The following is a 23907-nucleotide window of genomic DNA, read 5'->3' as shown; positions in this document are numbered from 1 at the left end:
GTTTTGCTTTTAAGTGTACAGTCTGGTGGCATTAATTGCATTCACCATGTTGTGCAGCCAACACCACTATCCATTTCCAAATGTTTATCATCCCCCTGAACAGAAAACTCAGTATCCCTTAAGCAATAACTCCCCATTCCTCCTCCTCCTCCCAGCCCCTGGCAACCAGTAACAAACTTGGGTCTCTCTGCATTTGCCTATTCTAGGTATTTCTTATAAGTGGAATCACATGTTTGTCCTTCTGTGTCTGACTTATTTCACTCAGCGTGTTTTCAAGGTTCATCCATGCTGTAGCACGTACAGAACTTCATTTCCCTTTATGGCTGAATAATATTCCATTGTTTGGATGAATATGCCATATTTTGTTTATCCATTCATCTGTTGATGGATAACGACAGGTGAATGCTGGGTTGCTTCATCTTGGGTTGTTTCCACCTTTTGGCTATTGTGAATAGTGCTGCAATGAAAACCGATAAACAAATGTCTTGTTTGTGTTCCTTCTTTCAGTTCTTTTGAGTCTATATCCAGGAGTGGAATTGCTGGGTCATATGGTAATTTTGTATTTAACTTTTTGAGGAACTGCCAAAGTGTTTTCCATAGCAGCTACATTATTTTACATTCCCACCAGTAATGGACAAGGCTTCCAATTTCTTCATATCCTCAACAAAGGCATTTTTGCTGGGCAGCGTATTATACTGTTACAGTCATGTTTCATTTATAAAAAGAATGTGTTGCCTTTTTTTTTTTAATGGTATCTTGCTACCTTATCCAACATTCAGGCTTCACGATCTTGGAAAACCTCAAGAAAAGAGGATTTATCATGAGGTCCTGGGAAGTTATGTTTTGATCCCACAGCAGAAATACAATAAAATGCTGTCTGAATAGTTAACCAATATGTAGAATCGGTCTTCTCTGGGCCAGATAATATTCTACCTTGTCTCTCTGCTAAAGGCCTCTATCCACATTGTCCATAGTTTCTATCCACCAAAAACACTTTATGAACAGATTCAACATTAAAAATACTGTCCTGTACTCTGGTAACTCCTCCGAAGACAGGGGCCCTGGGAACTTGGCCATTCTCCTCTGCTTCTATCCACTTGAACGAGGTCCACAAATATTTGACTTTGCTGTGAGAGTCTCAGGGTGCAGATTACATGTAAACAGATTAAGTGAATCACAGTAATTCAGTCTGCTGTTATTCAGTTCTCCTTGGCACGGTTTTATATACAGACAGAAGTGCGAGAGTCCTTTTCATTGTTTCTTCTGGAAGCTCTGTCTGACTTCTGCCCCGGGGTCTGGAATGCTCATCATAGATGCCTTTGGCAATAAAACAAAAGTCACCCTTGGATTCCCATATTCGTCCTCACACCTGGTCAGTACCTGATCAGCAGTCCACATGGAAGGGGGGACATTTGTAGGTAGGTTGTCCGCATCCCCTAGTCTTTCTGGTCAGATCTCAGGTTAGTAATAGTTCTGTTGGTTTCAGTTGCACCAGCTCTGGGCAGATTGGATTTAACTCCTCCAATGTTGTTCTTTTTCAGAGAGGTGGGACGATTGTGCCAGATTTTATAATACCATTAACCCTTTTAAATTTGGGTGCAGACTCAAAATTACATATGCCTATTAACAGTGACACCCACTCATCTGTCAGTTTATCGTACTGTGGTGGCTTGTGTGTTACTTTGATGCTGGAAGCTATACCACCAGTATTCAGATACCATCAGGGTCACCCATGGTGGATGGGTTTCAGTGAAGCTTCTAGACTAGGAAGAAAGGCCTGGCACTACTTCTGAAAACCAACCAATGAAAACCCTGCAAAAACAAAACATTGTTTGACATAGTGCGGGAAGATGAGCTCCCTAGGTTGGAAGTCACTCAAAATACACAGCGGCTACAGCGATCAACTCGAGCATACTAAAGTTTGTAAAGATGGCACAGGACTGGGCAATCTTTCATTCTGTCGTGCACATAGGGTCGCCATGAGTCAGAGCTGACTGGACGGCAACTAACAACAACAAACATTAATAGAGAAAAGTGCTTTTGAGTCTAAATAACAACATCAATATAATATTCTATAAGAAAGGGTTTTAACCTTTTTCAAGGATAAATTTAAGTCTCTTTAGAGTGTACACCTTGGCTTTTACTACAAGGGCCAATTCTAAGCAAACTTGTAGAGTACATATTTGTCTTTTAAACCCCCAATCTCACTGATAGTCATTTCAAGGATAACAAGATTCAGAGTCTTAAACTGAAGGGTCACAGTTGATAGTATACCCATGGTGGACTAGAGTGGTGGTGAGCCCCTGGGTCACACAACTCCAGGGGGCACCGTTCTCATGGAATTCAAAGTGAATGGCGGCCTCTGGAATTGTGTATGTGGGCGCCCCTCTTTCCTCCACATCCTAAAGTAAAATTTCCTCTGTCCAACACATTGAGGTTATCCTGTCCACGCTCACTCCACGTTTCCCTCTGTGTACAAATCGGAAGTCATCTATCAAGTCAGCATATCCTTTTCATGATAGGAAGGAAAAGCTTTTATTCTGAAAATCTGGAAAAGGTTTTATTCTGAAAAAGTTGGAGATGGCCGACTCATTCCAGCAAAGAACTGCAAAATAAGAACATGAGGATTTCTGAAGTGCACGCTCGTCCAATTTCACCTGTGAGCAGTGACCAGACATTTTTCCCCACTGATACTCCCTTCTAAGTGTTCAATAAAATATTCCTAAATGTTTTAAGCCCAAGCATGTCTGAAATCTAATGATATTTATACTATGCACTGTACACCTCATTTCATAGTTGAGTAAAAGAGTAAGTTTTTAGAATTAATACTTAGAAACCATTTATAGACTGTTGAAGAACATGTCACAGGCACACGTAGTTCACTCTTCAGTGTGTATGTGTAATTAAGTCCCTTTAATGTTTATTTTTTTTTCATGTTTATATGTATGTGACATGAAAAAAAGAAATTAATTGTGCACTTTACCCCACCCCTTCCCCGAAATACTGTACACCATCAGATGATTATACCGTAATACTTAGCTGGAGAATGTTTTACTGGACATTGCTAACCAAGTGCTCAGGAGGAAATAGCTAACCCATTCATTTTATCATTAATGAATCTGGGGGATGTTTGAGCATAACTTCATTTCTAGAGAGGGGCGGTAAACTGGGCAACCAGTGTTGAAACTGATTATTGGTGTCTGGTAAGGTGGAAACGCAGCCGAGTGGCCCTCAGTGGTGAACTTGATCTAGGACCTGAGTGTCAGCGTTTTGTGCTCACTTCATTATTTGACACTCTGATTTCTCTTTCTTCAGACTGTAAAGGGTCAGAAGGACATAGCCTGTCAAAGAAAAGCAGCCAGATTGCCCTAGAATTAGGCGACAGTGGGTCAGAAGCTCCCTACAGGCATGGATTGGTTCTTGTGTGTCTGCGTAATTTCCCTTCCTGCTCTATCCTTCTTTGACCACAGAATTCTTAAGGTGATCATGGGTATAACCCCCAGTGCCGTCGAGTCGATTCCAACTCATAGCGGTCCTATAGGACAGAGTAGAACTGCCCCATAGAGTTTCCAAGGAGCACCTGGTGGATTCAAACTGCCGACCCTTTGGTTAGCAGCTGTAGCACTTAACCACTACACAACCAGGGTTTCCGATCATGGGTATACTGGATAGTAAATAAACATGTGATTTGTGAGAAATGTCCCTGGCTGGTACAAACAGCACACTCAGCTGCTAACTGAAAGATTGGTGGTTCAGGTGCACTGAGAGGTGCCTTGGAAGAAAGCCCTGACCATCTACTTCTGAAAAATCAGCCACCGAAAACCCTATGGAGCACAGTTCTACTCTGACACACATGGGGTCACCAGGAGTCGGAATTGACTCAACGGCAACTGGTTTGGTTCTGGCATCCTTAGGTTGGCCCCACTCCAAGAATTTCCATCAGTCTCCAGGACTTTTAACTCGAAAAATGTGAATTAGAAAAGAAAGTTCAAATCATAACCAGGAGCAACTAGCTCCCAGACCAAACTTGGAAACTAGAAACACCTGAAGACACTGAAAGTAGCTAATAAACCCTACCATATTTGAATTAATTGCCTATGTAGGAAATGGTATCATCCTATCACTGACAGAGTTGTACCTCAGGATAGATCTTGAAACATTCTTTTTGACGATGAATGCAACACCATTCCTCTTCGAGTTGTCATTCCCAGCATTGAGGACTATATGATTGTCCGATTCAAAATGGCCAATACCAGTCCATTTCAGCTCACTAATGCCTAGGATATTGATGTTTATGCATTCCATTTCATTTTTTTTAAATAATTTTTATTGTGCTTTAAGTGAAAGTTTACAAATCAGGTCTGTCTCTCATACAAAAATTTACATACACCTTGCCGTACTTTCCTAATTGCTCTCCCTCAGTGAGACAGCACAGTACTTCCCTCCACTCTCTCTAGTCGTGTCCATTGAGGTAGCTTCTGGCCCCCTCTGTCCTCTCATCCCCCTTCCAGACAGGAGATCCCAACGTAGTCTCATGTATCCACTTGATTCAAGAAGCTCGTTCTTCACCAGTATCGTTTTCCATCCCCTATTCCAGTCCAATCTCTGTCTGAAGAGTTGGCTTTGGGAATGGTTCCTGTCCTGGGCTAACAGAAGGTCTGGGGACCATGGCCTCTGGGGTCCCTCTAGTCCCAGTCTGACCATTAAGTCTGGTCTTTTTATGAGAATTTGGGGTCTGCATCCCACTGCTCTCCTGCTCCCTCAGAGGTTCTCTTTTGTGTTCCCTGTCAGGGCAGTCATCGGTTGTGGCTGGGCACCATCTAGTTCTTCTGGTCTCAGGCTGATGTAGTCTTTGGTTTATGTGGTCCCTTCTGTCTCTTAGGCTTATAATTACCTTGTGTCTTTGGTATTCTTCATTCTTCCTCGCGCCAGATGGGTTGAGACCAATTGATGCATCTTGGATGGCCACTTGCTAGCATTTAAGACCCCACACTGTCCAGAGTTACAACCATTTTTTAATTATCTTCAGCAAAATTTTACTTGCATGTGATATTAATGATATTGTTCAACAATTTCTGCACTCTTTTGGATCACCTTTCTTTGGAATGGGCACAAATATGGATCTCTTCCAGTCGGTTGGACAGGTAGCTCTCTTCCAAATTTCTTGGCATAGATGAGTGAGCACCTCTAGTACTGCACTGAGATGCTGAAACATCTAAATTGTTATGCTCTCAATTCCTGGAGCCTTGTTTTTCATCAATGCCTTCAGTGCAGCTTGGGCTTCTTCCTTCAATACCATAGGTTCTTGATCACATGCTGTCTCCTAAAATGGTTGAGCATCAATCAATTCTTTTTGGTACAGTGAGTGACTCTGTGTATTCCTTCCATCTTCTTTTAATGCTGAGTCATTCCATATTTTACCCATAGAATCCTCCAAAATTACAACTTGAGCCTTGAATTTTTTCTTCAGTTCTTTCAGCTTGAGAAATGTCAAGTGTGTTCTTCCCTTCTGGTTTTCTAACTCCAGGTCTTTGCACATTTCATTATAATGCTTTGTCTTCTCAAGCTGCCCTTTGAAATCTTCTGTTCAGCTCTTTTATGTGATCATTTCTTCCTTTGGCTTTAGCTACTCTACATTTAAGAGCAATGTTCAGAGTCTCTTCTGACATCATTTTGGCCATTTCTTTCTTTCCTGTCTTTTTTTTTTTTAATAATTTTTATTGAGCTTTAAGTGAACGTTTACAAATCAAGTCAGTCTGTCACATAGAAGCTTATATACACCTTAACTCCATACTCCCACTTACTCTCCCCCTAATGAGTCAGCCCTTCCAGTCTCTCCTTTCGTGACAATTTTGCCAGTTTCTAACCCTCTCTACCCTACTATCTCCCCTCCAGACAGGAGATGCCAACACAGTCTCAAGTGTCCACCTGATACAAGTAGCTTATTCTTCATCAGCATCTCTCTCTTACCCATTGTCCAGTCCCTTCCATGTCTGATGAGTTGTCTTCGGGAATGGTTCCTGTCCTGGGCCAACAGAAGGTTTGGGGACCATGACTACCGGGATTCCTCTAGTCTCAGTCAGACCATTAAGTCTGGTCTTTTTATGAGAATTTGGGGTCTGCATCCCACTGATCTCCTGCTCCCTCAGGGGTTCTCTGTTGTGCTCCCTGTCAGGGCAGTCATCGGTTGTGGCCGGGCACCATCTAGTTCTTCTGGTCTCAGGATGATGTAAGTCTCTGGTTCATGTGGCCCTTTCTGTCTCTTGGGCTCATAGTTATCGTGTGACCTTGGTGTTCTTCATTCTCCTTTGCTCCAGGTGGGTTGAGACCAATTGATGCATCTTAGATGGCCACTTGTTAGCATTTAAGACCCCAGACGCCACATTTCAAAGTGGGATGCAGAATGTTTTCATAATAGAATTATTTTGCCAATTGACTTAAAAGTCCCCTTAAGCCATAGTCCCCAAACCCCCGCCCTTGCTCCGCTGACCTTTGAAGCATTCATTTTATCCTGGAAACTTCTTTGCTTTTGGTCCAGTCCAGTTGAGCTGACCTTCCGTGTATTGAGTATTGTCCTTCCCTTCACCTAAAGTAGTTCTTATCTGCTAACTAATCAGTAAAAAAAAAACCCTCTCCCACCCTCCCTCCCTCCCCCCTCGTAACCACAAAAGTATGTGTTCTTCTCAGTTTATACTATTTCTCAAGATCTTATAATAGTGGTCTCATACAATATTTGTCCTTTTGCCTCTGACTAATTTCGCTCAGCATAATGCCTTCCAGGTTCCTCCATGTTATGAAATGTTTCACAGATTCGTCACTGCTCTTTATCGATGCGTAGTATTCCATTGTGTGAATATACCACAATTTATTTACCCATTCATCCGTTGATGGACACCTTGGTTGCTTCCAGCTTTTTGCTACTGTAAACAGAGTTGCAATAAACATGGGTGTGCATATATCTGTTCATGTGAAGGCTCTTATTTCTCTAGGGTATATTCCGAGGAGTGGGATTTCTGGGTTGTATGGTAGCTCTCTTTCTAACTTTTTAAGAAAACGCCAGATAGATTTCCAAAGTCCATTTCATTTTTGATGATTTCCAATTTTCCTAGGTTCATACTTCGTACATTCCAGGTTCCGATTATTAATGGATGTTTGCAGCTCTTTCTTCTCATTTTGAGCCATGCCACATCCGCAAGTGAAGGTCCCGAATGCTTTACTCCATCCACATCATTATGGTCGACTCCACTTTGAGGAGGCAGGTCTTCCCCAGTCATCTTTTGAGTGCCTTCCAACCTGGGGAGCTCATCTTCCAACACTATATCAGACAATGTTCCGCTGCTATTCATAAGGTTTTCACTGGCTAGTGCTTTTCAGAAGTAGACTTCTGGGTCCTTCTTCCTAGTCTGTCTTAGTCTGGAAGCTCAGCTGAAACCTGTCCTCCATGGGTGACCCTGCTGGTATCTGAATACCGGTGGCATAGCTTCCAGCATCGCGGCAACACACAAGCCCCCACAGTACGACAAACTGACAGACACATGGGGGATAGTATTAAATATTATAAAATAGTATTTAATAGCAGTCACAAAATGAAGTAATATCCTAGCAGGCATAAGAAAGTATAGCATTTTAAAAAAGACAATCAGAAAAATTAACAATGATCAAAAGATTTAAGGAAAAGAAACTCACATTGATACACTACTGTGACATTTTGTCACAAAACAGCAAAAACCATGTTTTTATCAGCTTGACATCAAAATACTTCATTCAAATTGGAGTAGGGTCACATACTACTGACCTTGGCTTAGGCAATGGTTTCTTAGGTACAACACTAAAAGCACAAGTGACAGTAGAAAAAATAGATAAATTAAATTTCATCAAATTAAAAACCTTTGTGCTTCAAAGGACACCACCAGTAAAATGAAAAGACAACACACAGATGGGGGAAAATATTTGACATATATAGGATAAGGAATTTGTATCCAGAACATATAAAGAACTCTTATAATTCATTAATAAGAAGACAACCCAATTAAAAAATAAGCAAAGGACCTGAATAGAGATTTTTCCAAAGAAGATACACAAATGGCCAACAAGCACATGAAAGATGCTCAAAATCATTAGCCATCATGGAAATGCAAATCATAGCCTTATTGAGATTAAAAAAAAAAAACGCATTGCCGTCAGGTTGATTCTGACTCGTAGTGACCCTGTAGGAGAGGGTAGAACTGCCCTGTAGTTTCCAAGGAGCGCCTGGTGGATTCGAACTGCCAACCTTTTGAGATTAGCAACATGTAAAAAAAAATTGAATAGCAACCTTTATGAAAATACCTCCTGTGGAGGAGGGAGCAGTTGACAAACGTAGGAGGTGCGCATTATTTATGTAGAAATACGGGTACTGTTGGTGGGAATGTAAAATGGTTCATCCACTTTGGAAAACAATTTGGCAGTTCCTCAAAAAGTTAAACACAGAGTTTACATATGACCCAGCAATTCCACTCCTAGCTATATACCCACGAGAAGTAAAAACATATGTACACACAAAAAACTTGCACACAAATGTTCATTGCAGCATCATTCATAATAATTAAAAAGTGGAAACAACCCAAATGTCTGTCCACTGTTGAATGGATGGGCACAATGTGCTATACCCATACAATAGACTATTACTCCACAGTAAAAAGGAATGAAGTACTTATCGGTCCTATGACATGGATGAACCTTAAAAACATTATGCTAAGTGAAAGAAGCTAGTCACAAAAGACCACATAGTATATGATCCCATCTGTATGAAATGTCCAAAATAGGCAAACCCATAAAGACAGAAAGTAGATTAGTGGTTGGGGATTTTGGGAAGAAATGGAGGGTGACTGCTAATAGATACAGGGTTTCTTTTTGAAGTATTGAAAATGTTCTAAAATTAGATCGTGGTGATGGTTTCACAACTCTGTGAATAAAAACCATAGAACTGTGTGCTTTAAATGAGTGAATTTTATGGTGCGTGAAATATATCCCAATAAAGCTTTAAAAAAAAAAAAGACAACCAAAAAACAATACAAAAAAGTAACCCTGAGGACTTAATTTCATTTCTACACATTCCTAGAAAACCAATAAATCCAATCCCTGCATATTAAATGTTTGTAGTATATCGTGAGAGCAACTTGATTTATTGTATTTTACCCTGTCTCTTCTTAAAAGGTTATTTTCACTATCCATCCCTTCAAAAAATATTTTTTGAGTGCCTATTTATTGCCAGACATGGCACTAGGCACTTGGGATACATTATTGAATACAATAGGCAAAGATCCCTGCCCTGACCAAACTTATATCCGATTTACCTTTATTGTACACTCAAGTACGTTTTAGCATATAGGGCTCATTCTAGTCGATACTTCTTAAGTCTAGGGTGCTACTTTTCAGAATTTTACTTCCTCCACCATAATGTACCCACGTTATCAATACGAGCCCATCCTTTTCACAGCTCAATAATGATCAGTTATTAATTTCAGTTTGAGGTCAAAAAGAAGCAATTTATTGAGAGCAGTGGTGTTTCAAGTAAATATTTTAATAGATAGCTAAATTTGTTTGGGAAACCTCAGGGGAACTAGAAATGACAACATAAAAGTAATGGTAACAGAAATTAAGCCCAGTGATAAACTTCCTGGAAACATTCGCCTGCTTTTGGCATTCTGTTCTTGTCGATCAATGCATGTTTATTTTTTTTTCCTTTGTTCATTGAACAAACATCTAGCTAAACTGATGTAGAATACGATCACATGGTTTGCTGCGTGTGAACGGTGACCATCACCATCTCAGAAGATGTCTTGCACAGTCTCTGTTGTGTCTTATGACCACCAGGAATAAAATTCAAGGGATACTGGGGCTTCTGGAAACAGGAAATGGTTTCTCAGAGCAGCCATCAGTAGATTTTTATCCTGAACTCATGACCCTACTTCCAGTTTACCTCATTCATAGAGAGTGAAATGACTCCCATTTAGATAAAGTATCCCAAATCAGAAGCTTGATGACTGGGCCATTTCTCCTCCCCGGAATATGCTAGAGTGATCAGTGCCATTCTCATTCTTTGTGACACTGCAACTTCTGCTGTGCCTGTGTTAACATAATACCACTCTCCCGTGCTATCTCCCTCTCCCACAGCTGTAAAATCTGGGTCTCTGTTTGTGAACGAGCATTTCAGACTCGTCATGAGGTGGAGGAAACTGTGTACAGAGTATTTCCCAAGCCCAGTTGCCAAGAATGAGCTCACTGTAACCCTCTCTTGCATACAATGAGTCTCAAACACTTCAAACACAAGCCATTTGATTATGATCCACATTTCCACAAGAATGGTATGCTTTCATTGTCGAACCTTGGTCTTTCACAAGTATGTTGTTGTTGTTGGGTGCCCTCACGTCGGTTTCTACTCATAGCAACCCCATGTGACAGAGTAGAACTGTCCCATAGGGTTTTCTAGCCTGTAATCTTCATGGGAGCAGATCGCCAGGCCTTCTCTCCCTCAGAGCCGCTGGGTAGGTTTGAACCGCCAAATTTGGTTAGTTGCCGAGTGCTTAACAGTTGTGCCACTGGTGCTCCTTTTTTTTCAAAAGTATTCCAGGAGTTAAATTTCAAATAGTGCCATAAGATTCATAAGAAGATTCACCCAACCTATTTCTTGTCAGATGTTTTTTACAGCAATTAAATACAAAACTGATGCCAGTATTTAAAATAAATATTAAAAGACTATGATGCTACCTTGCTTTTGGAAAATTTGTCCAAAAGACATTGACAATAATCTATCTGGCACTAAAAAACTAAGATTAGGTTTTTTTTTTTTAACAAGTTATTTTTACCGGTCTAATTTGACACTTTTTTTTTTTTCAAAATATAAAAGCAGGAGTGGCAAATATATTTAATTTCAAGTGTCAATTTCTAACTAATCAGTAATGGCTATATGTATGTGGTGTTAAGAAAGATTCTGAGGCTGAGTCTGGCTTAGCAGAAAAGACTGCTATCATTGCATAATAATGTCTTCCAGGGATGCACAGTAGAGGAGTGGGCGTGGAAGTTGGGTATTTACCATCCCTGGATAATAGGAAGAAGAGTTCACATTTAAAATATCTTCTTAGAGACTGCTAGAAACATACTAGTCTAAGCTAAAAATAGCATTTAACTGAAACTAAAGACCAAGTTAACACTTAACCATTGTATCTATTTTGTAGGTTAACGCATCACGTCAAGAAGCCAAACTGATGGAGGAATGTGATCTTCTTATTGAGATCATTCAGCAAAGACGACAAATTATTGGAACCAAGATCAAAGAAGGAAAGGTAAGATTTCTAAGGGAGATGATTTCATATTCTCTACCTGGAGAAAATGTCATATTCCCATATATTCCAGTGACTTTGAAAATGTTGAACACCCTCTTTTTCTGTACTTTCTATAATTTCCTCCTAGGCCTTAAAGACTTAGTTCAAAAGCAGTTTCTTTCTCCACTCCCTTCTTTGTATTATCTTGGTCTCCTCTGCTACCTCTAACACAAGGACTGCTCCATTGCACACCTCCAGGGGCAGCATGGAGGCCTTACCTACCATAGCCATTGTTTGCCATCTATCTCTTCTCTATAATTTTGATGGACTTCATCGAAATTTAAAACTTCTTTTCAAAAGGCACTGTTAAGAGAATAAAAAGATAAGCCACAAACTGGGAGAAAATATTTATTTCCAAAAATAAGCCAGTGAAAACCCTGTGGATCACAACAGTCCAATCAGGTTGTGCACAGACAGGGTCACCATGAGTTAGGGGCCGACTTGACTCTGGAAATGTGAGGAACCAGGCAGGGAAAGCAAGTATGGGTAAGGGGCCCCAGTAAGGGGCATGGGGGCCTGCAGGTGGTGACAGGGCAGTCTAAGGGCTCTGAGTCAAGAGGAGGATGATGGGCCCTCTCTCAGAAGTGGGGACATGTGGAAGAACCATGTAGAATGGTGGGGACCACAAAGGTAAATGACATCCACCTCATTCCTTTGCCTGGATCTGTCTCTGGGGGCCAACCACAAGGCTGTTAAACCTGGTGTAAACCACCTCACCACAAATCCTCCAACTGAGGAGCTTGCCAAGCGGGTGATGTTATGCATGAGTACATACTGGCAATTCCTGCTCTCAGACCATTGTTCGCTCTTTGAAATAAATAGCTTGACAGCCTTTAGAGTTGGACAGCCTGGGGAGGCAGAAGCCCAAAGGCTCCCAGGGAAAGACTTTTTTCCTTTTTTCAGTAGTAGGGGATAAGTTTCACATCCACACATGGAAAACTGATAGCACACACCAGATTAAGCAATTTGTACATTTAACATCCAGACACCAATCGGTGGTAGAACGCTGAAGGCCACAGCTAAACAAGGAAAGAGTCCCTTCTCTTCACTGCCTTTTATCTACTCGAAATCTCAAAAATGTAAGAGAATTAAAGGGGACTAAATTGACACTGAGTACCAGCCTCATCATCAGTTTAAATATATGTTAATTGAGGATGAATTGTTTGAACACAGCAGTGTTGGGATATGTGTTTTACACATACATACATACACACACGTAAAAGCTTTTAAAATGCATTTAAGGTAAAATAAAAGGATGCTTTTGAAAGAGTATATAAGGTATAATAAAAAAAAAAGGAGCACACAAAATCATAAACAGGCCTATGTCCCCATTAAAGGGAGATTCCAATAGACAAAATATTTCCTTGACGATTATAAAGTGAATTCAAAGTTATAATGTGGCAAGCTCACTTCTGGAAGGAAAAATGGATATAATCACCTGGGAAAACTTTCCCCTGCAGCTGTAACTCATCCATATATAGGATCTTCTGGTGTCTGTGTATCTACTATTTCTTAAAAAATAAAAAAAAAATTATTCCTCTTATTAGAGTTTAAAAATTACATGTTTGCCTGGTTCTTCAAAAATGTGTGTGTGTGTGTGTATGTAATGAGGAAATAAGCATTTTGCTAAATGTTCAGTATCTGATTTTGACAATTCTTACCATGTAGGACCATGTTTCTCAGACTGTGGTTCAAATCACAGCCATCTGGTCAGAATCACTTCACCCAGGGGTCGGTATCCTTTTCTGTAAAGGGCCAGATAGTCAATATTTTAGGCTTCGTGGGTCATACGGTCTCTGATGCAGTTATTCGACTCTTCCCAGCCTTGTAGCATAATAGCAGCCTGGATAATTCATAAATAGATGGGTGTGAGTTTGTGCCAATAAAACTTTATTTACAAAAACAGGCAGTATGTTGGATTTGGCCCCAGACAACAGTTTATGAATCTCTTATCTTAGAGCAGTGTTTTTCTTTCTTTCTTTCTAAACTGGAACCCATAGTAAGAAGTACATATGATTTCCAATCCGACATAAGTACACAAGCGAAAAATAGTTTTACAAAGCGCCCTCTGCTATTTTGTTTTCTGCTCTCCTCTTCAATTTTATTAATGCTAATCCTGACCTTACTAATGGCTCACCACCTGCAGGTCAAAAAACATTCAATGCTTCTTAAAATGCAAATTCCCACTGCTCCGTTGATTACAAGGCCTTAGCTAGACTCTTGGCAACGGGGCCCAAACATCTACAGTTTTTTCTAAAAGATCCCCAATTGATTCTTCTGCAGCCAGTCTTGAGAAGCTCCAATCTGGTGGATTGATGGAATAGTACCCAAACCACCAAACCCACAGCCCTCGAGTCGATTCCGACTCTTAGAGACCCTGTAGGACAGAGTAGAACTGCCCCCATAGGGTTTCCAAGGCTGTAAGTCTTTATAGAAGCAGACTGCCACATCTTTTTCCTGCAGAGCAGCCAGTGGGTTCAAACTGCCAACCTTTCGGTTAGCGGCTGAGCACTTAACCACTGCACCACTAGAGTTCCTTTGGAATAGTATATGGACCTAAAATTAAAATGGTGCTCAACAATTACTCTCAACAGAGCAGCTCTGTATTTTCAAAGGTGAATCTCACATTTGGCTTGCTTCAATTTAGTGTGTTTTTTGTTTGTTGGGTTTTTTTTTTTCTTTTCCTTATGTCCCTTTAATGTCCAGCATCATGACAGAAGATGAAAAAGAAGATAATGGAATTCAAAAGAAGAAACCAGAGTTCAAACATTGTCATAATCTGTGTGGTCGCTAATAGGCATACCCAAAGGATATGTGATTGGGATAAAAATTATTCTAAAGAAATATTTTGACCTATTTTCTTTTGTTAGTTAAAGAATTATATTAAACATCCTCAATTTTGTCATATATTTAAAGCATTCTTGTTGTGTGATTAAATATTCCAATCACTTGGTTGCTCTGGGGACTCTAAATTATTTTTCCTTCTGGAATTTTCTTTCCTCTGACAATTTCTTCTGAGTGTGTTCTAATATCCTGAATTGGACTGAATGCCTGTCTTAGCTTTGCCTCTAGATATAATGATGTCAAAAGCTAAAATCTATTTTGTGTAAAATAAGCGTTATTTTATTCAGCTAATGAACACTGTTAATCCTCTGGGAGAAGTCACTGTAATTATGATGAGTTAAATCTTCTACCAGGCTCAAGATCACATACTATGTCCCCAAACGTTTTAACACTTCATTTTCTGACCCCTTACTTTTAGGAATTTTCTCACCTTTGCACTGAAATACTGTGGCTGCTGCTTCTCAATTCAGCATTAATTTCCTTCGTTTCCTGTAGCTCATAGCTGGGGTTGGACAGTCCTCAGAGGCCTTCAGTTTTGACATCTCTTTCCTTCCTTTTCTTCGATTAGAGCTATACGAGGATGATAATGACAACTTGGAGAAAGAAGGAATTTCTTAGAGTTAGCAGGAATTTTGGAAGGAGCTTGGACCAGCCTTGTGTGTAAGACAGATTAACCGGCCTCCTCCCTACCCTTTTGCCCAGGGCTATTTTCCATTCCAGAATTATCTTAAAGCCAGCCAAGACCTGTCCAAGGGTGTGTGGATGGGGGCACTAGGCACACGGCACTTCTAATTAGCACTCTAATTTTAACTTGGCTTCTGGCCAGCAGTCTTCATCTCACAGCAGATTCCAAGCACCAAAGGGAATAGTCAAGTGCACTACCTTGGTCTTATCTTGGCCTGCCCCAGAGGTTTTGGTCAATTAAGTTTGAGGGTCATTTCAAGCAAGACAGAATCAGGATATGGAATGGAGGTTGTGAACCAAACCTGCGGTGTTATACCGACTGGAAAAGGCTTATCAAAATAGTTCTGAGTTATCAAGGAAGCACAAAGTGCCTGGAAATGACGTTCCCAGACTGGGGAAATGGCCCAGCTGTGCTTTTTTTGGCTTTCTCTCATCTGCTCAACAGGAAAGAGATTAATCAATGGAAAAAACGCTCCCTTTCTGTTAATTACCACATGGGTTTTAGATAGTGTGGGAAATAGCAATGCCTAATGCTTTCACATCACAATTTTATTACATGGATTGCAAAGAACTTTTTAGAAAGTGGTTTTGACTTAAGCCACAAATTCACAACTATCGAGGTGTTTTATTTTATTCATGGCACAACTGAAGCACTAGAGGTATAAAATTCCGGAGTTCCCTAAGGTCTTCAAGTAATTGTGTGGAATAATCCAGGGAAGAGGTCTGGTGACCCTGCATAATTTACCACCAGGCAACACCTCTTTTTTTCCCATCAACAGGGAAGTAATTCACAATTCAGTGTTTCCTCATAAAACAAATTAGCAACACTCCTCCAAGGAGATAAAGAATATGTAAGACAAGAGTACCGTAACGGGGCGTTCCGTGTTTCAGTGTCTCCAGATGCCACTCTGTGAACTTTTGTTGAAGGATAGCTGACATTCACCACAATGCATACATCGGGAGTGTCCAGCTGGTGCATTTTCACTCAGCGAGTCCACCCGTGTAACCATCTCATTGCTTCTTTTGTTCAAGGTGGTGAGGCTCCGGAAACTGGCTCAGCAGATCGCCAACTGCAAGCAGTGCATTGAGCGCTCAGCATCACTCATCTCCCAGGCGGAACATTCTCTAAAGGAGAACGACCATGCTCGCTTCCTGCAGACTGCTAAGAATATCACCGAGAGGTGAGTGCAGGGGCCGCTGGGAGTCCTCAGCTACTGGGCTCTTGTATCTGAGATGCGATTGGTTAGCCTTGCCCTCGCCTTGCTTTTGTTCTCACTTAGAGGACTGAGTACCAGAAAGAATAGAGGTTTGGGATTGTTTTGTTCCAGCAAAAGATGCTTGACTTTGACATGTCAAAAGCCTTTCAGTAACACCCTGGCATTCGAGGCCTTTGAAACAAGAGTCTACCAGTTCAAAAGAGTAAAATCAGCCTGCTTTTGGGGGATGGGGGTGGGAGAAAGCTTATGATGGCACAAAAACAGCATTTATTGAGACTCTCAGACCTGATCTTATCACGTACTTGATAAGAGAATCAAAATGAAAGTAAACAACATAAAAGGGAATCTTTCCTTCCATCCCAGGACTCATCTATATACATATATTAAAAAAAAAAAAATCACACGGGTGTTGTTCTCTGTTAGCCTATTATTATTTGGCTGAGAAACTTCACCTCTTCTTAAAAGGGCAAGGCTGACTCACGTAGGAGAGAAAAGACCAAACTGTCAACCTCAAACCTTATTTTAAAACACCCTCTATTCTTTCAGGGACTTAAAAATGATGTTATCCGAGTAGTCAGCTCAGCCATGAAATTGGCAGGGATGAGTATTCCTTCAGCTCTTGTACTTGATTGGCATAAAAATTAGTCTCCATCATTGACGCCAATGCCTATAGCAATTCCAGTGAATCCAAAGAGAAGCACTAGACTGCGCCGGTTATACCCATTGCCATGTCAATGACATCTCCCACCAATGCCAGTGACCTTGTCTTTTCATCCATTTTAATTTTCAGAGTCAACTGCTCTTGCCCCAAAGTAATAATAAAGTCCTATCACTAGAAGACCCCAGATAGCTCATTCATGCTGACCCTCCTGACTTCTAGGTTCTAAGTGTTGAATTATCTTTGCTGCTTTCATTTGGACCTCATTCAATTTCCCTAAATTCATCCTAAAGTTAAAAACCGCAAGCAATGCTCTAACACTTCAGTGTACCCCGAACACTCCAATAGACAGTGTTGACACTTACGTCATGGTTTCCAGCTGGAAACTGAGAGGAATTTCCTCCAGCTATAAATTGTGCGATGTCGCGATGAAGTGGCTATTGTGAGCTGCATTTCTCAGCCATCCCTAAAAAAGTAATTCAAGTATTTGTTGTTGTTAGCTGCCATCAAGACGGCCCCTAACTCATGGCGACCCCGTGCACAATGGAATAAAATATTGCCCGGTCTTTCACCATCGCCATGACCAGTAGTAGATCAAACTGCTGTGATCAGCGTCACAGCAACACTCAAGCCTCCACTGACAGATGGTGGTGGCTGTGCACGAGGTGCATTGGCCGGGAACTGAGCTTGGATCTCCTGCATGGAAGACGAGAATTCTACCTCTGAACCACGAGTGCCTCCCATATATGTTAATTGAATCTATATTTTCACATTTCAACATGTCAATCAACCCCTCCTAGTCTCCGCCTTCCAATCTTAGTCTCTGTACATGCCTCTATTCTTCAGCCTGTCACTTAACATTCTTCTGTAGGATGGAACGTTCTAGTTCTCTGTTTCCTGTCACATCAGCCTTGGGCTGTGGCTCCTGTACCCTTCCCAACCATCTTTATTCTTCTACTCAAGTGGAGAAAGCCCAGTACCAACTTTTTTTTCCCAGTACAACCCCACTCGCTGCCGTCGAGTCGATTCCAACTCATATCAACCCTACAGGACAGAGTAGAACTGCCCCATACCAACTTTTAATCCCGCAGGCATTCCAAAAGTGAGACTTAACATGCAGTTTTTCTGCATCATTAAGTCACTGGAAGGGGGTATGTTATTCTGCCACCTGAATCAAAACTGCAAAAATGTCTTCTATTCAGAAACATCCAAAGAACCCAAAGGAGAAAAAGCATCAAGCTTTCCATGGTAGGAGCTGCTTACCTGCTGAAATCAACTGTTGGGCCCTGCTCTAAGTGTGGAGTAATGACGGGTAGCATTGGGGCTGCTCCTTAGCGTGGCCAAGTCTAATTTCGCTCAAATACTATAAAGGGGCAGGACCCTGGCCATCTGTTTGCCCCACAATAGCCCCAGCAGATAGTAAACTGCCTGCCTGCATGAATGTATCTATAGAACAGGGCGAACTATCCTACCTAATTTGGTGGTGTTTTTTTTTTTTAGGGATAAAATGAAATAATGTAGTAAAAATATAAGCACAATTCCTTGCACATGGGGAGCGTACAAAACTAATTCCATTCGTTCCCACCTCACTAATATGACTAGAAATAAAACACATAACATACAATTTTCTCAAACCACACCAACATGTAGGTCTTTGCTGTGATTGTATATGCACCCTTATAAAATTATGCTTAAAAAAACTGGTCACTAAATCCAATCTTAGGAAGGTTGGTCTACTGCTTATGAGAAATCTAAAAGCAAAATCATGTTGAGCAAGGAATTATCTGCTAAAGAAAATTTCTTCTGAATTGTGCCCCTTTTTCAGAACATCCCTGAGGCTCTTAAGAGTCCCTGGATGGTGCACATGATTAAAGTTGATTCCAACTCCTGGTGACCCCATGTGTGTCAGAGTAGAACTGTGCTCCATAGGGTTTTCAGTGGCTGATTTTTCAGAAGTAGATCACCAGTCCTTCATTCCAACCACCAACCTTTCAGTTAGCAACCAAGCGTGTTAACCATTTGTACCACCCAGGGACTCCATCTCAGAGATTAGGGACATCAGATTAGAAATAGAAATGAAAACTAAAGATATAAGGCAAAGTTTAGTCCAAAGGACTAATGGACGACATCTACCACGGCCTCCACCAGACTGAACCCAGTACAACTAGATGGTGCCCGGCTACCACCACTGACTGCTCTGACAGGGATCACAATAGAGGGTCCCTGACAGAGCTGGAGAAAAATGTAGAACAAAATTCAAACTCACACACACACACACAAAAGACCAGACTTATTGGTCTGACAGAGACTGGAGAAACCCTGAGAGTATGGCCCCCGGTCACCCTTTCAGCTCAGTAATGAAGTCACTCCCAAGGTTCACCCTTCACCCAAAGATTAGACAGGCCCATAAAACAAAACGAGACTAAAGGGGCACACCAGCCCAGGGGCAGGGACTGGAAGGCAGGAGGGAACAGGAAAGCTGATAATAGGGAACCCAAGGTCGAGAGAGAGAATATTGACATGTTGTGGGGTTGTTAACCAGTGTCATAAAACAATGTGTACTAACTGTTTAATGAGAAACAAGTTTATTCTGTAAACCTTCATCTAAAGTACAATAAAAATAAAAGAAATAGAAATGAAAATCTCTGGCTGTGATTAGTGGCCCAGAGAGTAATGTGCACCCCACCTTCTTAGCATCGAGATGGAAACCAGTGTCCTTATGTGCCCCAGTATGTTAAAAAAGAGCTGAACACACATACCAACAAGTGCATACATGCACACGCATGCACACACAGATGCGACTATAAAGCCGGAAACTGAGAAAGTGCCATAGCACTAAGAGCCCTGGTAGATTTGGGCAGTTTATCAGAAAAGCCAGAAGGTGGGTCACAAGGATTTCGAGAAACAAAAAAACATGGCCGCAAATGTTGACGTTCGCTGGTTTCCCCTTGCCTGTCATTCCATTGGAGAGTTTGAAATGGTAGCCAAAGATAAGTATCTTTCCTGCCATTAAAAAAGTATGTAGGTGTTAAAAGCCCGAATAATCTCCAAAGATTCTGGCTGTCAGTCTTTGCTTCCTAGTCTTCAGAGCTCTTTCAGGTTCCCACCATCAAGATGGCAGGCATTTTTAGCAGTGCCACTTGACTAAAGCATTTTTTAAATTTAATTTTTGGGGGGGACCATAGAACCAGGTACAGGGCAGTTCTATCACATGGGGACACTGTGAGTCAAAATCAACTCAACAGCACCTAACAATAACAACAACAATATAGAACCAGGAGAAACTTGAGAAGAAAATCTATTTTGCATGAGTCTTCTGCCACCGGGCAGAGGAAGGTCAGAAGCCAGATGATCCGTGTCCAGAGCCACCAAGATCCTCTAATCTGTTGAGCGCAAGGTCTGTGCCCTGCATGACCAGTAGAAACAGGTAGTTGAAAGTTAGGCACTTGTTTCAGCATAGCTCAATGCACTTCTTCCTGCTGGACACCACAAAACAGAATCAGTTGGGTAGTTCCCTCTGAAATTTTTTATTTGAAGTGATCAAATGGCACCATAGTATTTCTTTGAACTTTTCTGCTTTGATGCAAATATCTCGAGCTCTTTGCTATGTGGCATACTTGAAGTATTTGGAAGGTATTTGTTGAATACTTGCTTAATAATCCTATGACCTTGTCTCAGTTACCTAGTACTGCCATAACAAAAGGTATCACAGGTGGGTGCCTTTAAAGAACAGAAATTTATTTTCTCACAGTTCTGGAGGCTAGAAGTTCAAATTAGGGTCTTGGCCATGTCGATTCTTTCTGTGGGGCTCTCTACAAGTTTCTAGTGTCTCAGCAATCCTTGGTGTTGCTTTGCTTGTAGACGATCGTCACATGGCGTCTGTCTTCCCCCGTGTGTGTGTGTGTGTGTCTGCTCTTTTTATAAGACACCACTCAAAAGGGATTAGGTTTAGGACCTACTCTATTCTGGTATGACCTCTTTAACAAAACAAAAGAAAATTCTTATTTCCAAAGAGGGTCATATTCACAGGTACAGGGGTTAGGACTTAACATAACTTTTTGGGGTACACAATTTAATCCATAATGAACTCTGAGTTTGCAGCACTTTTTCTCTTTACAGATGATAAAGAAAACATTTCCTAAGTGCAGTTTGAACATCTGTGAAAAATGCCTAACAGCCATCCCTTCAACCATCAGTAGTAACAATAATTAGCCCAATTCCCTTGGGTGCAATACTGAGCCAACAAAACCACACAACTCTGCCGTTCACTGCTTCTGCTGTTCACTGCTTCTTGGTGAAAGGGTCAGGAGGCGAGGTTAAATTCTCCACCCTCATCCAAACACTTGAAGCCTTTCTCTCCAAGGTTGATGCCTCTTCAAATTTTCATCAGTGGATCCCAATATCACTCCAGTGATGACGTTGTTGATCAGCCTCTTTCCTCCCTCCCCTCCCTCCCATCTACATTTACAGAATATTGAACATGTGCTGGAAATGCAGCAACGGTAGCAAATTGATTTCTAAAGATTTAGAGCATTTCACAAGTATAAATTTTTATTTAACAGACTTGATTTTTTGGAACAGTTTAGGTTTACAGAAAAATTGTGCAGAAAGTGCAGAGTTCCCATATAACCTCTCCCTCCACCCACACAGTTTCCACTATTATTAACATCTTACATTGGTGTGGTACACTTGCAACAGTTGATGAACCAATACTAACTCCTTATTGTTAACTACAGTCCATAGCTTACATTAGGGTTCACTGTGTTGTACAGTCCTATGGGTTTTGACAAATACATAATGTCATGTGTCCACCATTGCGGTATCACACGGGATAGTTTCACTGCCCTAACAATGCCCTGGGTTTCACCTATTCACCCCTCCCTCCCTCCTTCCCTACCCCTGAACCCCTGGCCACCACCGATCTTCTCACTGTCTCTGTAGTTTTGCCTTTTCCAGAATGCCCTAGAGTTGGAATCATACCATATGTAGTCTTTTTAAACTGGCTTATTTCACTTAGCAAGATGCATTTAAGGTTCCTCCACATCTTTTTGTAGCTTGATAGCTCATTTCCTGTTTATTGCTGAATAATATTCCACTGTATGGACGTACCACAGTTTGTTTATCCATTCACCTGTTGAAGGACATCTTGGTTGCTGCCAGTTTTTAGCACTGCTGAATAAAGCTGCCGTAAACATTCATATGCAGGTTTCACAGGTGCAATTTTTATAGCAAAGATACATTATCTTTGTAGAATCTGAAATTTTGAGGAGCCTTTAAGAGACATTCACCAGGCACTCTTTGGAAACTCTATGGGGGCAGTTCTACTCTGTCATATAGAGTCGCTATGAGTTGGAATCAACTTGACAGCAATGGTTTTTTTTTTTTTTTTTTTTGAATTTTCCTTAAGAGACATAAGAAGAGATGTAACCCTGGGGGTGATAACTAGGCTGAAATTTTTCTAGATTAAATGGAAGAGCACAAACCTGGGATTTGCCTCCTGGCAGCTGGCAGCCAGGTTTGTGACCTGACAATGAAAACGAGTAATAATCTAGATTTAGACCTAGATATTTCGGAGTCATTTCTTTGCTCTAAAATTGACAACGCCTTACACAGTACCCTGAACATAAAACCAACCAGTTTCTATGGAGTCCTTTCCAACTCAGGGCGCCCCCATGTGTGTCAGAGTAGAACTGTGCTCTATTGGATTTGCAATGGCTGATTTTTCAGAAGTAGGTCACCAGTCTCCTCTGGGTAGACTTAAATCTTCAACCTTTCTGTTAGCAGCCCAATAGGTCACCCATTTGCACCACCCAGGGACTCCACCCTGCATATAGTAAGTAGCTCCTTAGTAAGCGTTGTTTACCGAATTTAACAAAATGTCAAAAACAAGATTACAAATCCAACGTGGTTGATGCACTCAGAAGTGGTGTGCTTGGTGCCAAAATTCTCTTGTTTTTAAGCAAATCGCTCAGGTTTTTTTCAATCAGTCAAAATATTCTGCAATAACTGAACTTCTCAAATCAACTTGAGAGTACATAGAAGGAGGTTGGTTCATACCAATGCTTTGCTTTCTAGTTTAGCGAGTGAGAACTCTAACCAGAAAACCTAAATGGACAGGAGAAACGTGCATCTGCTAGGGAATTTGTGGGAATGCTCATGAATATTTTCCACGGCATCTGCTGGGAATATGGTGCAAGAAAATGAATACAAGGAAGACAAAAGAGAGCCAGACCCAAACTCCTTTTTTTAAGTTTATTTCAGAGAGAGGCTAGGAGTTGATTAAACTAATCCGATATCTGGAAACATTTTTTTTTTTTTAATCTGACTTTGCCTGTTATGCAGTTTGAAATGTGGGGGACTCTCTCCTTTGAAGCGGGGCAGGACCTGGGTCTGAAAGAAACCATTTTCCCAGACAGATGTGTGAAGAAATGCCTGGGGCAACGGGCTTCTCCGGAGTTAGATGGTGACCGGGCCAGGCTGTTAATACGCAGCAATATGAATATTCGCTCGCCTCCAGGCGAATTTGTTTTCACCAGTAAAAAAGGAATGGAGCAAACCATTCTGTTGTTGCTCCAGTTTCTTTGCCTTTTTGTAAAAACTTGCAGTCATTTGTTTTGTCTTTGAACATGTTGTGCCCTGCCGAGATTCTTCTTAAGGCTCATGTGTAAAAACAGCACTATTTAATTTTTTTTTTTTTTTTTTTTTTTGATTACAGAGTGTCCATGGCAACTGCTTCCTCCCAGGTTCTAATTCCTGAAATCAACCTCAATGATACATTTGATACCTTTGCCTTAGATTTTTCCCGAGAGAAGAAATTGTTAGAATGTCTGGATTACCTTACAGGTATTACCTTTTATGTTCTCTTTAATATTGTAAACATTAAGTGATACAAACACTTTGCCAAGAGATTAATTTTCTAAAAATCAGAGATACGGACTTTTGACTTAAGAATGGATACAAATATTGTCATAAATAGTCGCTGTACATTCTTTTTTCTTTTTTTTTTTAACCAAAACAACACAGCTCAAGACTCAATTGGGGACAGGAGTAAAACAAGAATCTTGATCATTAAAAATATGCCTAGCACCGTTTCCCTCAACTATCAGCATGGGGTGTCACAAATAATCGCTCCAATGACCAT

General features: G+C 40.9%; 1 protein-coding gene across 1 annotated transcript in view; it reads left to right on the top strand.

The window, feature by feature from the left end:
- The window catches only part of MID1 (midline 1), a 130238-nt gene that overhangs the window by 75029 nt on the left and 31302 nt on the right, over positions 1-23907 (top strand). Inside the window, exons 4-6 of the mRNA XM_064278042.1 lie at positions 11217-11324; positions 15924-16072; positions 23482-23609. Coding sequence (XP_064134112.1) covers positions 11217-11324; positions 15924-16072; positions 23482-23609 — 385 coding nt within the window. The remainder of the gene's footprint in view (positions 1-11216; positions 11325-15923; positions 16073-23481; positions 23610-23907) is intronic.

The sequence above is a fragment of the Loxodonta africana genome, chromosome X, assembly GCF_030014295.1.
Source record: "Loxodonta africana isolate mLoxAfr1 chromosome X, mLoxAfr1.hap2, whole genome shotgun sequence".
Lineage (NCBI taxonomy): Eukaryota > Metazoa > Chordata > Mammalia > Proboscidea > Elephantidae > Loxodonta > Loxodonta africana.
The sequence above is the reverse complement of the archived record's forward strand: the minus strand, read 5'-3'. Positions and strand labels throughout refer to the sequence as shown.